The 13413-nt window shown below is 47.4% G+C and overlaps 1 protein-coding gene across 1 annotated transcript in view; it reads left to right on the forward strand.

Moving 5' to 3' along the window:
- Nucleotides 1-13413, forward strand: part of LOC147116673 (calcium-transporting ATPase type 2C member 2-like) — a 132583-nt gene that overhangs the window by 44217 nt on the left and 74953 nt on the right. The window contains exons 4-7 of the mRNA XM_085991775.1: nucleotides 8156-8245; nucleotides 12538-12573; nucleotides 12670-12731; nucleotides 13089-13197. Of these exons, the coding sequence (XP_085847901.1) occupies nucleotides 8156-8245; nucleotides 12538-12573; nucleotides 12670-12731; nucleotides 13089-13197 (297 nt within the window). The remainder of the gene's footprint in view (nucleotides 1-8155; nucleotides 8246-12537; nucleotides 12574-12669; nucleotides 12732-13088; nucleotides 13198-13413) is intronic.

Here is a 13413-nt window from a genome sequence, read left to right on the forward strand (position 1 = left end):
TCTTCGCAACTGCCACAGCCACCTAGCTTTGTATCCTCAGCAAATTTGGAAATGTTACATTTAGTCCCCTCATCCAAATCATTGATTATAGATTGTGAATAGCTGAGGCCCAAGCACTGATCCTTTTGGTACCCCACTATTCACAGCCTGCCATCCTGAAAAAGACCCGTTTATCCCTACTCTTTGTTTTCTGTCTGTTAACCAATTCTCAATCCATGCTAGTATATTACCTCTAATTCCATGTGCCCTAATTTTGTTCACCAACCTCGTGTGGGACCTTATCGAAGGCCTTCTGAAAATCCAGATACACCTCATCTACCGGTTCCACTTTGTCTACTCCACTAGTTACATCCTCAAAGAACTCCCAATAGATTTTTCAAACAGGATTTCCCTTTCATAAATCCATGTTGACTCTGCCTAATCTTACTGTTAGTTTCTAAGTGCCCAGTTATTGCATCCTTTATAATCGATTCCAGCATTTTCCCAACTACTGATGTGAGGCTAACAGGTCTGTAGTTCCCCGTTTTCTCTGTCCCTCCTTTCTTAAATAGCGGGGTTACATTTGCTATCCTCCAATCTGCAGGAACCTTTCCAGAATCTATAGAATTTTGGAAGATGAGAACCAATGCGCCCACTATTCCAATGGCCACCTCTTTCAAAACCCTAGGATGTAGGTCATCTGGTCCTTGGGATTTATTGACTTTTAGTCCCATTAATTTTGCTAGTACTGTTTTTTTACTAATTTCTTTAAGTTCTTCATTCTCGTATTTCTGGGAGGTTTTTTGTGTCTTCTTCCATGAAGACAGAAACAAAGTATTTATTTAATTTCTCTGCCATTTCCTCATTCACCATTATAAATTCTCCCATCTCTGACTGTAAAGGACCTACATTTACCTTCACCAGTCTTTTCCTTTTCACATACCTATAGAAGCTTTTACAATCCGTTTTTATATTGTTTGCTAGTTTGTGCTCATATTCCATTTTCCCTTTCTTTATCAGTTTCTTTGTCCCCTTTTGCTGATTTCTAAAAAGATCCCAATCCTCAATCTGACTGCTTTTTCTGGCAACTTTATAAGCTTCCTCCTTTGACTTAATACTAGCTTTAATTTATTTTGTTAGCTGTGGTTGGGTCACTTTTCCTTTTGGGTTTTTATGCCCTAGAGGAATATGTTTGTTGCAAATTATGCATTATTTCCTTGAATGTTAGCCATTGTATGTCCACCTTCATACCTTTTTAGTGTAGTCTCCCAATCTACCATGGCCAACTTGTCCCTCATAACCTTGTCTTCAGTCTAAACCGAGGAAACAGTTTTGGATTGGACTACATCACTCTCAAACTTAATGTAAAATTCAATCATATTATGGTTACTTGTCCCTAAAGGCCCCTTTACCACAAGATTATTGATTAGCCCTTTGTCATTACACAGTACCAGATCCAGAATAGCCTGTTCCCTGATTGGTTCCTCCACATACTGATCCAGGAAACCATCTCGCATGTATTCCAAGAATTCGTCCTCCACGCTATTAGTGGTAGTTGATTTGCCCAGTCAATATGTAGATTGAAGTCCCCCATGATTACTGTTGACTACTATCTAGCTCTTGATTCCTGTCTTTCCAATTTACTTTGAATGTTTTTGTTTTCCAATTCCAGTTTTTCTTCCCTCCCTATTGACTCTATACTTAGGTTCCCATCCCCCTGCCAAGATAGTTTAAACCCTCCCCAACAGCACTAGCAAACCCTCCCATGAGGATATTGGTCCCGTTCCTGTTGAGGTGCAACCCATCTGGCTTGTAGAGGTCCCACCTCCCCCAAAAACGTTTCCAATTCCTCAGGAATCTAAATCCCTCCCTCCTACACCATCTCTCTAGCCACGCGTTCATCTGCTCTATCTTCCTATTTCTGAACTCACTAGCACATGGCACTGGTAGTAATCCGGAGATTGCTACCTTTTGAGGTCCTGCTTTTTAACCTCTTTCCTAGCTCCCTAAACTCTGCCTGCAGGACCTCATCCCTCTTCCTACCTATGTCGTTGGTACCAATATGGACCACAACCTCTGGCTATTCACCCTCCCCCCTCAGAATGCCCTGCAGCCATTCAGTGACATCCTTGACCCTGGAAGCAGGGAGGCAACAGACCATCCTGGAGTCACGTCTGCGGCCGCAGAAACGCCTGTCTGCTCCCCTAACTATTGAATCCCCTATCACTATTGCTCTCCCTCTCCTCTTTCCCCCCCACCCCCCCCGTGCAGCTAAGCCTTCCATGGTGCTGTTGACTTGGCTCTGGCTACACTCCCCAGAGGAACTATTTCCCTCACCAGTACTCAGCACCAAATACTGGTTGGTGAGCAAGATGGGCTCTCTGGACTCCTGCACTACCTGCCTGGTCCTCATCTTCTGTCTGACGGTCACCCATTCCCTCTCTGCCTACACACTCTTAAGCTGTGGCGTGACCACCTCCCAAAACGTGCTATCCACGTAGCTCTTAGCCTTGCCGATGCACAGCAGTGACTGCAGCTGCCGCTCAAGCTCCGTAACCTGGTGCTCGAGTTGCTGTAGCTGGCGACACTTCCCGCACATGTGGTCGTCCAGATCACGGGAGGTGTCCAGGACTTCCCACATGGCACAGGATGTGCATTCCACGGGTGTAAGCTGCTCTGCCATACCTCTAATTAACCTCTAATTTACTAACCTAGCTAGAATAAGCTTAAAAACTTTAAAGAAAGCCAAGTGTGGTAAACCACTGTTTGTATTCCTGTTTGTCCTGTTTGTATTCCACTGTGTACATGCCTGGACATGCCTCGGCTGACTCCTCCCACAGGTCCTAGTATAAAGGTGACTGCTCCCCAGCCCTTGTATCCTGGACCGGTCGACCACTCGAGGCAGACCTCCATTCTGTTGTTAATAAAAGCCTTTAGTTACTCTTCTAACTCTCAGTCTTTTATGAGTAATTGATAGCGCATCAATTTTATTAACAACATTTTTATAATGGAGAAGATCCTCACACCAGCATGCCTGGACTTAGATCATCGGGAGGCGGACTCATCCACCAAGTTTACTCACTGGCTTAAGTGTTTCGAAAAATTCCTGACCGCCTCCGAAGCAATCAAATCGGACGAGGACAAGCTGGATGTCCTGACCTCCAAAGTGAACCACCGAGTGTACTCGGTCATCCAAGATGCGACCTCGTACGCGGACGCTATCAAGCTCCTCAAGGACCAGTACATGCGCCCAGTGAACGAAGTGTACGCCAGGCACCTTCTGGGGAGTCGTAAACAACAACCTGGGGAATCGACCGTGGAATACCTTCAGGCACTGTCTGTGCTTGGCCGGGCCTGTGGTTGTAAGGATGTAAAGGCCGCCGTGTACACAGAGGAATTTATCCGGGACGCTTTTGTAGCGGGCCACAGATCCAATTACACCCGACAGCGACTGTTGGAGCAGAGTAACCTCGACCTCAACAAGGCCTCTGAACTCGCACTATCGTTGGATGCAGCCTACCAGGGCATGGATGCCTACTCCTCTGCACCGTGGACGCCGCGGGGAATGACAGCCTGGGACACGGTAGGACCGCCTCATAGCGCCGTGCCACCCCAGCCACACCCCAACAACGGCCCAACTACCGCAGCAGTGTCCCAAGGCCAGACAGCAGTGCCCCAAGGCCAGAAATGCTACTTCTGTGGCCAGGCAAAACACCCCAGAGTGCGCTGCCCGGCGAAAAACGCGATCTGCTCGGGTTGCGGGAAGAAGGGACACTACGCTAGCGTCTGCAGGGCCAAAGCCACCCCGAACCCCAGCAGCGCCGCGTGTGGGCCATGCGGGCCGCCATCTTGGACCTCCCCGGCCATGTGCGAATCACCGGTACAGCAGCCATTTTGGACGCCTCCAGCCACATGGGGATCATGGACGCCGCCATCTTGGATGACAGCCGGGACGCAGCAGGCCCCCGACACCGCCTCATCTGATACCCGCAGCGACACACCGACCCCTACGCTGGCATCCGTTACACTGGACCAAGCGAGACCGCACCAACTGGCCAGTTCCACAATGGACATTAAGGTAAATGGTCATGATACAATCTGCCTTTTTGACTCTGGGAGCACGGAGAGCTTCATCCACCCCGACACGGTGCGGCGTTGCTCTCTCCCAGTCCTGCCTGCGCAACAGCGGATTTCTATGGCCTCCGAGTCCCAGTCGGCGGACATCGGCGGCTACTGCGTGGTGACACTCGTAGTAGACGGGACCGTGTACAATCATTTTAAACTTCTGGTCCTGCCTGACCTCTGCGCTGCCGTCCTGCTGGGGTTAGATTTTCAGTGCCACCTTAAAAGTGTTACGATGGCGTACGGTGGACCCCTACCCCCACTCACAGTCCGCAGCCAGCAGCTTCCAAATTGCCCGCCGCGCACCAGGTGCAACCTCTCCACACTCAGAGTCCCCCCCCCCCCCCCCCCCCACTGTTTGCTAACCTCACCCCCGACTGTAAGCCCATCGCCACAAAGAGCAGGCGATACAGTGCCGGGGACAGGGTTTTCATTAAAACCGAAGTGGAGCGGCTCCTGAAGGAAGGGATTATTGAGGGCAGCACCAGCCCCTGGCGAGCCCAGGTTGTGGTCGTTAAGACCGGCGAGAAGCAGCGCCTGGTCATCGACTACAGCCAGACAATAAATCGCTACACCCTGCTGGACGCCTACCCACTCCCCCGTATAGCTGATATGGTCAACCAGATCGCGCAGTACCGCGTCTTCTCGACCATTGACCTGAAATCAGCATACCACCAGCTCCCCATCCGCCCTGAGGACCGCCAGTACACTGCCTTTGAGGCAAACGGCCGCCTCTATCACTTCCTTAGGGTTCCCTTTGGCGTCACCAACGGGGTCTCCGTCTTCCAAAGGGAGATGGACCGGATGGTAGATCAAAATGCGTTGCAGGCCACTTTCCCATATCTGGACAATGTGACCATCTGCGGCCGTGACTTGCAGGACCATGACGCAAACCTCGAAAAATTCCTCCGCACCGCCCAACTCCTAAACCTGACATATAACAAGGAGAAGTGCATATTCCGCACAAACCGCCTCGCCATCCTTGGCTGTGTTGTGGAACACGGAGTCATCGGCCCCGACCCCGACCGGATGCGTCCCCTTATGGAACTTCCACTGCCTCAAGGCCCTGAAGAGGTGCCTAGGGTTTTTCTCCTATTACGCCCAGTGGGTCCCCTACTATGCGGACAAGGCCCGTCCGCTGATCAAGTCCACCTCTTTTCCCTTGACGGCAGAGGCCCGCTTAGCCTTCCACCGTATCAAGGAGGACATTGCCAAAGCCACCATGCACGCAGTGGACGAATCCATCCCCTTCCAGGTGGAAAGCGACGCGTCCGACTTTGCCCTGGCCGCTACCCTCAATCAGGCGGGGAGACTCGTGGCCTTCTTTTCACGAACCCTCCAAGGCCCGGAGACCAGACACTCCGCTGTTGAGAAGGAGGCCCAGGCGATTGTGGAGGCTGTGCGTCATTGGAGGCACTACCTGGCCGGAAAACGATTTACCCTGCTCACTGACCAGCGTTCAGTTGCTTTTATGTTTAACAACAAGCAGAGGGGCAAAATCAAAAATGACAAGATCTTGAGGTGGAGAATCGAACTTTCCACCTACAACTACGAGATCTTGTACCGGCCCGGGAAGCTAAATGAACCCCCGGATGCGCTATCGCGTGGCACCTGTGCCAGCGCACAGATCGATAGACTACGGGCCCTCCACAATGACCTCTGCCACCCGGGGGTCACCAGGTTCTTCCACCTCATCAAGGCCCGCAACCTGCCTTACTCTATTGAGGAGGTCAGGACCATGACCAGGAACTGCCAAGTCTGCGCTGAGTGCAAACCGCACTTTTATAGACCAGACAGGGCCCACCTGATAAAAGCCACTCGCCCCTTTGAGCGCCTGAGCGTTGATTTTAAAGGGCCTCTCCCCTCCTCCGACCGCAATGTGTACTTCCTCAACATTATTGATGAGTACTCCCGTTTCCCGTTCGCCTTCCCCTGCCCGGACATGACCAGTGCCACGGTCATTAAATGTCTGAACAACCTCTTCACCCTGTTCGGCTTCCCCAGCTATATCCATAGCGACCGGGGCTCATCGTTTATGAGCGACGAACTCCGTCAGTACCTGCTAACTAGGGGTATTGCCACAAGCAGGACCACCAGTTACAACCCCCGGGGGAACGGACAGGTGGAAAGAGAAAATGCGACAGTTTGGAAGGCCGTCCTGCTAGCCTTAAAGTCTAGGGGCCTTCCAACCTCCCGCTGGCAGGATGTGCTCCCCGATGCGCTCCACTCTATTCGGTCACTGCTCTGCACTGCCACTAACGCCACCCCTCATGAGAAAATGTTTGTCTTCCCAAGGAAGTCCACATCGGGGACATCGCTACCGCCATGGCTGACGTCCCCAGGGCCGGTCCTACTGAGAAGACACGTGAGGACCCATAAAACAGACCCCCTGGTCGAGAGGGTCGACCTCCTCCACGCCAACCCCCAGTATGCTTACATCGCATACCCGGATGGGCGGGAGGACACAGTCTCCATAAGAGACCTTGCACCCTCGGGGGCCGCAGTAACCCACTACCCACTACCACCCCCCCCCCCCCCCCCCACGATCCGATATCCAGCCCCAGCAGACGGCAGGCCTGGGCCCCGCGACCTGCTCGACATCTACGAGGACGACACGCCTGTGCCACAGCCTACGCTGGACTCGACGCCGGAAGCTTCACTACCCCTGCCGTCGCCACGCCGATCACAGCGGCAGACAAGACCTCCGGAGAGACTCCAATACACTAACTTTTAATACACTTCACCCCGCCGGACTCAATTTTAAACAAGGGGTGAATGTGGTAAACCACTGTTTGTATTCCTGTTTGTCCTGTTTGTATTCCACTGTGTACATGCCTGGACATGCCTCGGCTGACTCCTCCCACAGGTCCTAGTATAAAGGTGAGTGCTCCCCAGCCCTTGTATCCTGGACCGGTCGACCACTCGAGGCAGACCTCCATTCTGTTGTTAATAAAAGCCTTTAGTTACCCTTCTAACTCTCAGTCTTTTATGAGTAATTGATAGCGCATCACCAAGTAAAAGCACTTACCAGATACTCACCAATCAGCTCCCTCCCCTTGTGCCGACGTCACTTTTGACTTCTGACGTCACTCTTTGAAAATTCTGCCGGTGCTGAGTTGGTACCGCCGCTGCCACCTCACCGCTCCTCCCAGGTCCGCACTGCCGCTGCCTCTGCTACTGCTGTGGGGCCTACCTGCGCCTCGGGCTCTGGCTGCAATCAGAGTGAAACCAAATGAGAATTTGAATGGGACAGGAAGGAGGTTGGCAATATTAGCCCCCAGCAGCTGCGCTAGGTGGGAATGTTGACAATAGTGGAGTTTTGGACAGAGGAGGCTTTTAACTTATTTAAAAGCTATGCATATGTTGCTTTTGAAATTTAACAATGTTTTGCCGTAGTTTCGGAGTAGCCCTGGTTTCAAATATTTGCATTTCCATCAGAAATTCAGTAGATTAGCAAATGATGACCTTCATGGATGAATGTTAGGATTGTGTAAGTTTGTTACTACAAAACTTAGAAGGGGTATTATGTTGAGATGATTAGCTGTTTGTAGTGAGTTAAAATAATCTGTTAATTGATGGGCTTGTGTACTTGGGCAAGCACAGCCATAAAGATATTGGAAAATATCAGTTATTCAAAGTTATTCCACTTTGTACTGTTAGTGTTTGACTGTTTAACTAAGATTTCAATCCTTTTTTATATAACCTTGGTCCCTCAAGCCAATATTCCACTATGCATTTGCCTCTTGCCATTAAGTTTTTTGTTTTTCTAGCAGTGTAATTGATACATTGTTCATTAAATTATGTGTCACAAGATAAAGTGAATAGTCCTTTTTTCTTTATTACGCTAATGACATTTGCATATAAGCTTTTACAATCGCATTGATTCCATCCAGACACATGAAAACTTGATGATTGTTACTGGAACCAAATGCATACAAAATGATGGCAGGTATAATAAAAACTGAGATTTATATTTTTATTTATATAAACTGAGATTTAGATAAAATATCCAGTGCTATTTTGTGCACGTACTAATTTTTGGTTTCAATCCTAGTTCAAGAATCCCCTTATTCTGTTGCTTTTGGCTTCAGCTGTTATCAGTCTCATCACACAAGAGGTTGAAGATGCGGTGAGCATAACTGTGGTATGTATAAATGTTCACCCAGTCAACCCCGTCACTGAATGTAATCTGGGATGTTACTGTGACATTTTGGTTTTGGGGGGGATGGCTGACCATTTTTTCATAGGAAAAAAATGTAATTTTTTTTTAATGTTTTTAAAATCAAAGTGTATTCACAAACTTTAAAAAAAAAACAGAAGTCACTGACAGAGCACATCAACATCTGACGTGCCATCTCAAGACTTCTTGAAAGAAGAAATGTGAGCATTTGACAGCTCTGTGAAGCTGTCAAACACTGACATTCTGTGTAGTTTGATGAGTCCTTGTGTTCAGGACTCATCAAACCTTTCAACTTTGTAGAAAGCAGATGACTGTTGGTTCGGAGAATCCAACAGCCAGTCTGTGAAATCTACAATGAAGATGTTGGGACTCCGGAACCACTGCGACTGAAGGCTGTAGGCAGAAACAAAGGTAAGTGAACATTTTCTAACACTTAACACTCCCCTCACATAATTACCACTCCACACTTGCACCCATCACTCACCTCTACATCTGACTTTCAGGCCTCTCCAACCCCCGCAGACCTCCTACTCTACTCCTCCAACCCGGCGGGGTTCTCCGAGGTCGGGAAGCCTTCACCTGAAAAGATAAAATGGGACACATCCTTTTTTCTGCCTGTTAACTACCTGTTAACAGGCAGTTAAAAAGATTTAATCCCTGTCCTGCCTCGAGGCGACGGTACCCGAAGCAGGACATCTTCCCGCCTCCTGGCAAAAGGGCATGGAGGTGGGCTGGGGGCGGGTTTGCCATCCGCCCCCACTTTCTGCAACTTTACCAGCAGTCCTGCCTCCTCTGGGCTGGCAAAATCCAGCCCTATATATCCAATTCGTATGTCAAGGCTGTGCACTGTTGCATCTCCTGGGTTACACTTTGATATAAATAAATTTTGGTCCGTATAAGTCAACTCTGCAATGTAAAGGACATCGGATCCACTTACAGGATCGACTGGTGGCACTGAACCCAAGAAGGTACCTACAGTAAATCTGAATTTGTAACAGTTACGTATGGAAAGATCAATGTAAAGATATGATCAACTTTACCGGGTTGTTTACAATGTTGTTCTACTTATTTCAAGCCATCATATTAAAATTCTATTAAATAAAAATTTGAAAGAAAATTGCAAAAGCTGGGAATCTGAAATTAAAAGAGAAAATGCTGGAAATACACAACCAGTCAGTCAACATCTATAATGAAAAAAGAGAAATTAACATTTCAGGGGCCAATCCTTCATCAGAGCCCTTCTGAAGTTTTACACCCAGTGCTGTATCTTTAGTAGGTCTTTTATGTTCCTGTTGATCCCAATGCTCACATTGGTTTAGCATCCCTTTTGAGCTAATTGCAATGGTAATGAAAATCTGTCGGTTTCTATAAAGGGCATCCCATACGCAAACTGAAAATCAACCTTATTGTGTCCAGGGTAAAGATTATTCAAAAAGTACCTGTTGTTTATATAAGTAGGAAAAAAAAATATATATATATATGGTAATAATGTACTAGGGAGAGGGAAAGAGAAAGAGTTGCCACTTGGCCACCGCCTATCAATGTGACCACTGGTGTAGGTACAGGTAGACTATCCGTTATCCGAAAACCTCGGGACCAGCCGTGTTTCGGTTTTTGGAAAATTTCGGATTTCGGAAGGTATTTTATAAGACTGGGAAATTTGTTGGGGGTGGGGGGTCGGCGGGGGTGGGGGGTCGGCGGTGGGGGTCAGGGTCGGCGGGGGTGGGGGTCGGCGGGGGGGGTCGGCGGGAGTCGGGGTCGGCGGTGGGGGTCGGCGGGGGGTTCCGCCTGGGGGTCGGGGTCGGAGGGGGGGTCCGCAGGGGGCCGTCGGCGGGGGTCGGGGTCGTGCGCCACTCTGGTCATGTCGTGCGCATGACTTACGCTGAACGAAAAAACCTTCGGTTATTAGAGGGTTTCGGTTTTCGGAAGTTCGGATAAAAGGTAGTCTACCTGTAATTTATTCCAATATAGTTTTTAGGACTATAAACCATTTCAATGATATTGCAAAGGTTGAAATTCTAAAGGAGACCATTTGGGTTTTGATATTGTATACTTTCACCATAGATTTTCAACTGAGCAGGCACTATCTTTGTTTTCTGTTCCTAAGTTACCGTAGTAATGTATGAGGTATTTTGTGTGATAGTTTATTATTTATTTTGTACATTCAAATGTTGTATCTACATTTTGTGCATAATTTTTTTTAAAGTACCAATCGTATAGTGTGTGTTTTGCTGCTCCTCGGTTTCTTCTCTTTCAGATCTTTTGTTTATGAACATGGCATAATACCATAACTCCACTGTATTTATTCATGCCCCCAAAAAAGCACATGGTGTGAAATTTGCCTCCCAATAATAGCAATGAAATCCAGTCAGTGCTTTCCTTTGTATCTTATGGAGACAAAATATTCAATCATTCAGTTACAAAACTGAGAATGACCAGCAGAGAGTGGACCATATTATTGCCAACTACTGAGGTGCCATTCATCCATTCCCCCTGTTTAAAACTGAAGGCCTTTCAACAAGCTTTAGTTACAGCCTTTTTGAGGATAGTAGCACCACGTTGAGTATTCTCATATTTTCACCAACTCGCTATCCACAGCGTGGCAGCAATATATTCTACTGAGGATTCTAGCCAGATAGCCACTATTTTTGCGTTGACACATGGGTGGGAATTAATGAAAAAAGATAGGTTTAAAGTTGAATCAGTCTTTGTATTTTCAATGTTATTCTCTACCTACCAGCAATTCCGCATTCATTGATCTGGATTTAGATGACTTTCTTTGCTTTGGGTGTTTCAGTTTCTTGGAACTCTGTCCCTAAAATTCCTGGCTATTCGCTCTATTGGTGCAAGTGTGGGAGAGTGGAACTGCTACCCACTCTAGCTCCAGGCTAAAGGTTCTGCCCCAAATCCCAGGGACGGGGTCAATTGTACATCTGGGGCAAGCCACCAGTCCCTGTGTGGGTGCATCAGTGGCACCCGACCTTAAAAATGTTTTTAGCTTATGCAGTCTTCAGCTCTGAAAGAAGCCAATTGTCCACCAGACAAAGTAATCAAACCCTCTGCTATTGATTACCTTCGTCTGGTAAAGATTGGTGGCCTTTCTGAGGGCCTCAAATGGACTCGTGCCAGCTCTCGGCCAGCGATCGCGGCAGGGGCTAGAGAGAGGCTGTGATCGGCAGAGGGGTGGCCGAAGGCTTCCTTGCAGGGATGGGGGCTGCTGGCCCACAAGGAGTGCTATAAAAAAAACACTCATCTCCTGGAGCTGGCAGCTCCCACCTCCATTTCGCTGCTGGGTTTCACCAGCCTTGGGGAAACCTGACTGGCAGCAGTTACATTTACATCAGGCTCCCAATTGCACTGTGGGAGCCTGATTTATATATGTTAATGAAGTGTCCTGCCTCTCCAAGCTGGGACACTCGCACGGTATGATACTCTCCGTTATAAAAATGGCGGCAGGCAGTTGCGCGCTGGGTTGGCGTCTTTTTTTTTTCTCTCTCTGTCCTTTCTCTCGCTCTCATTCTTTCTGCACTTTTACGCCCCCCAGATCATTTCAAGCTACCAAAGAGGACATCAGCAACATTAATAAATAATGCAAAGATGCATCACGCAAGACACTGGTGCTAAAGCAAAAAATCTTGATTTACTTAGTCCATGGAAATGCAGCAGCAGAATAAAAACACTTTTTTCTGCATTGTAGAATTTCCAAACTCTAGGTTATTGATGGTACACAGAATCCCTTTCATTTCTGAACTCAACCAAGAGCTTTTGTTAGTTTCAGAATAAAGGGGCACCCATTTAAAACTGAGATGAGGAGGAATTTCTTCTCGCAGAGGGTCGTGAATCTTTGGAATTCTCTACCCCAGAGAGCTGTTGAGGCTGGTCATTGAATATATTTAAGGTGGAGATAGATTTTTGAACGATCAGAGAGTCGAGGGTTATGTGGAGCGGGCAGGGAAGTGGAGTTGAGTCCAAGACCCGATCAGTCATGATCTTATCGAATGGCAGAGCAGGCTCGAGGGGCCAAATGGCCGACTCCTGCACCATGTTCAATGTCAAGGTAGTCAGTAATTAGCAACACGGTCTTTCTGGCTCATGAGGTGACTCAACAAAGTGCTAAAGAAAACGCAGTAATTTCTGACACACACATGGTTAATCAAGGATAATCCAAACATAAAAATACATTTCTTTAGTGAAATAATTTGTGAAACAGGAACTATTTTAGATACAACTCTAACCTAATGTCATTCTTTTTATAGGCTATAGTAATTGTGGTCACAGTTGCCTTTGTGCAGGTAAGGTATATCCCCCTGTTTATTCAGTGGAAATCTTTGTGAAATTAATGATTTGGAATCTTGTTGTGTTGCCTAGTAACCATTTATTTTTTTCAGGAGTACCGTTCTGAGAAGTCTCTGCAAGAGCTAGGCAAACTAATCCCTCCAGAATGTAACTGGTAGGTGCTATCTCCAAATATTTCATAGAGAAGTGTGGGAGCAATCCTCCCTGCTCAGATAGGAGAATGATGCATAGGACGGGAATTTTCTAGGAGCTGCTCGCGCTCCGCTGCCATAACTCCATTGAAGTGCAACAGAAATCCCACTTGTGGGTGTAAACGGCGTTTCCGCTGCACTTCCGACGAAGTTACGACCACGGATCAGGAGCAGCTGCAAGGAAATTCTTGGCCATAATCTCTCAAAGAACAGGAACAAAGTAACGTTAAAGAGTCAAAAAAAAAGTTTTAAGATGCTAAAGCTTTTATATCTCCACAGAATGCACACTAATATTCGTATGTTTGTCTTCTCATTTGCAGTATTCGTGAAGGTAAACTGGAGCACCTACTAGCAAGGGAACTTGTGCTTGGTGACACTGTGTGCATTTCAACTGGTGATCGAGTCCCTGCAGATGTCAGACTGTTTGAGGTTTGTTTTATGTTATGTTCTTACTATTCTAGCAGATTAGCAAATCGGCAGAATACCAACAGTTTACTAACTGGTCTATAATTTGGATTGATGATTAATAAATACATTTTCTGTACAGTACTATCTATTAAATAATGGTGAATAAGATACTATAATTCTGGAAATATATGGAGAACTCTGGGAGAATTTTTGGTGCAGGTGATGGAATGATGCCTG

Source organism: Somniosus microcephalus, chromosome 6 (genome assembly GCF_052327205.1).
Source record: "Somniosus microcephalus isolate GS21.2 chromosome 6, FLI_Smic_1.0, whole genome shotgun sequence".
NCBI classification, from domain to species: Eukaryota; Metazoa; Chordata; class Chondrichthyes; order Squaliformes; family Somniosidae; genus Somniosus; species Somniosus microcephalus.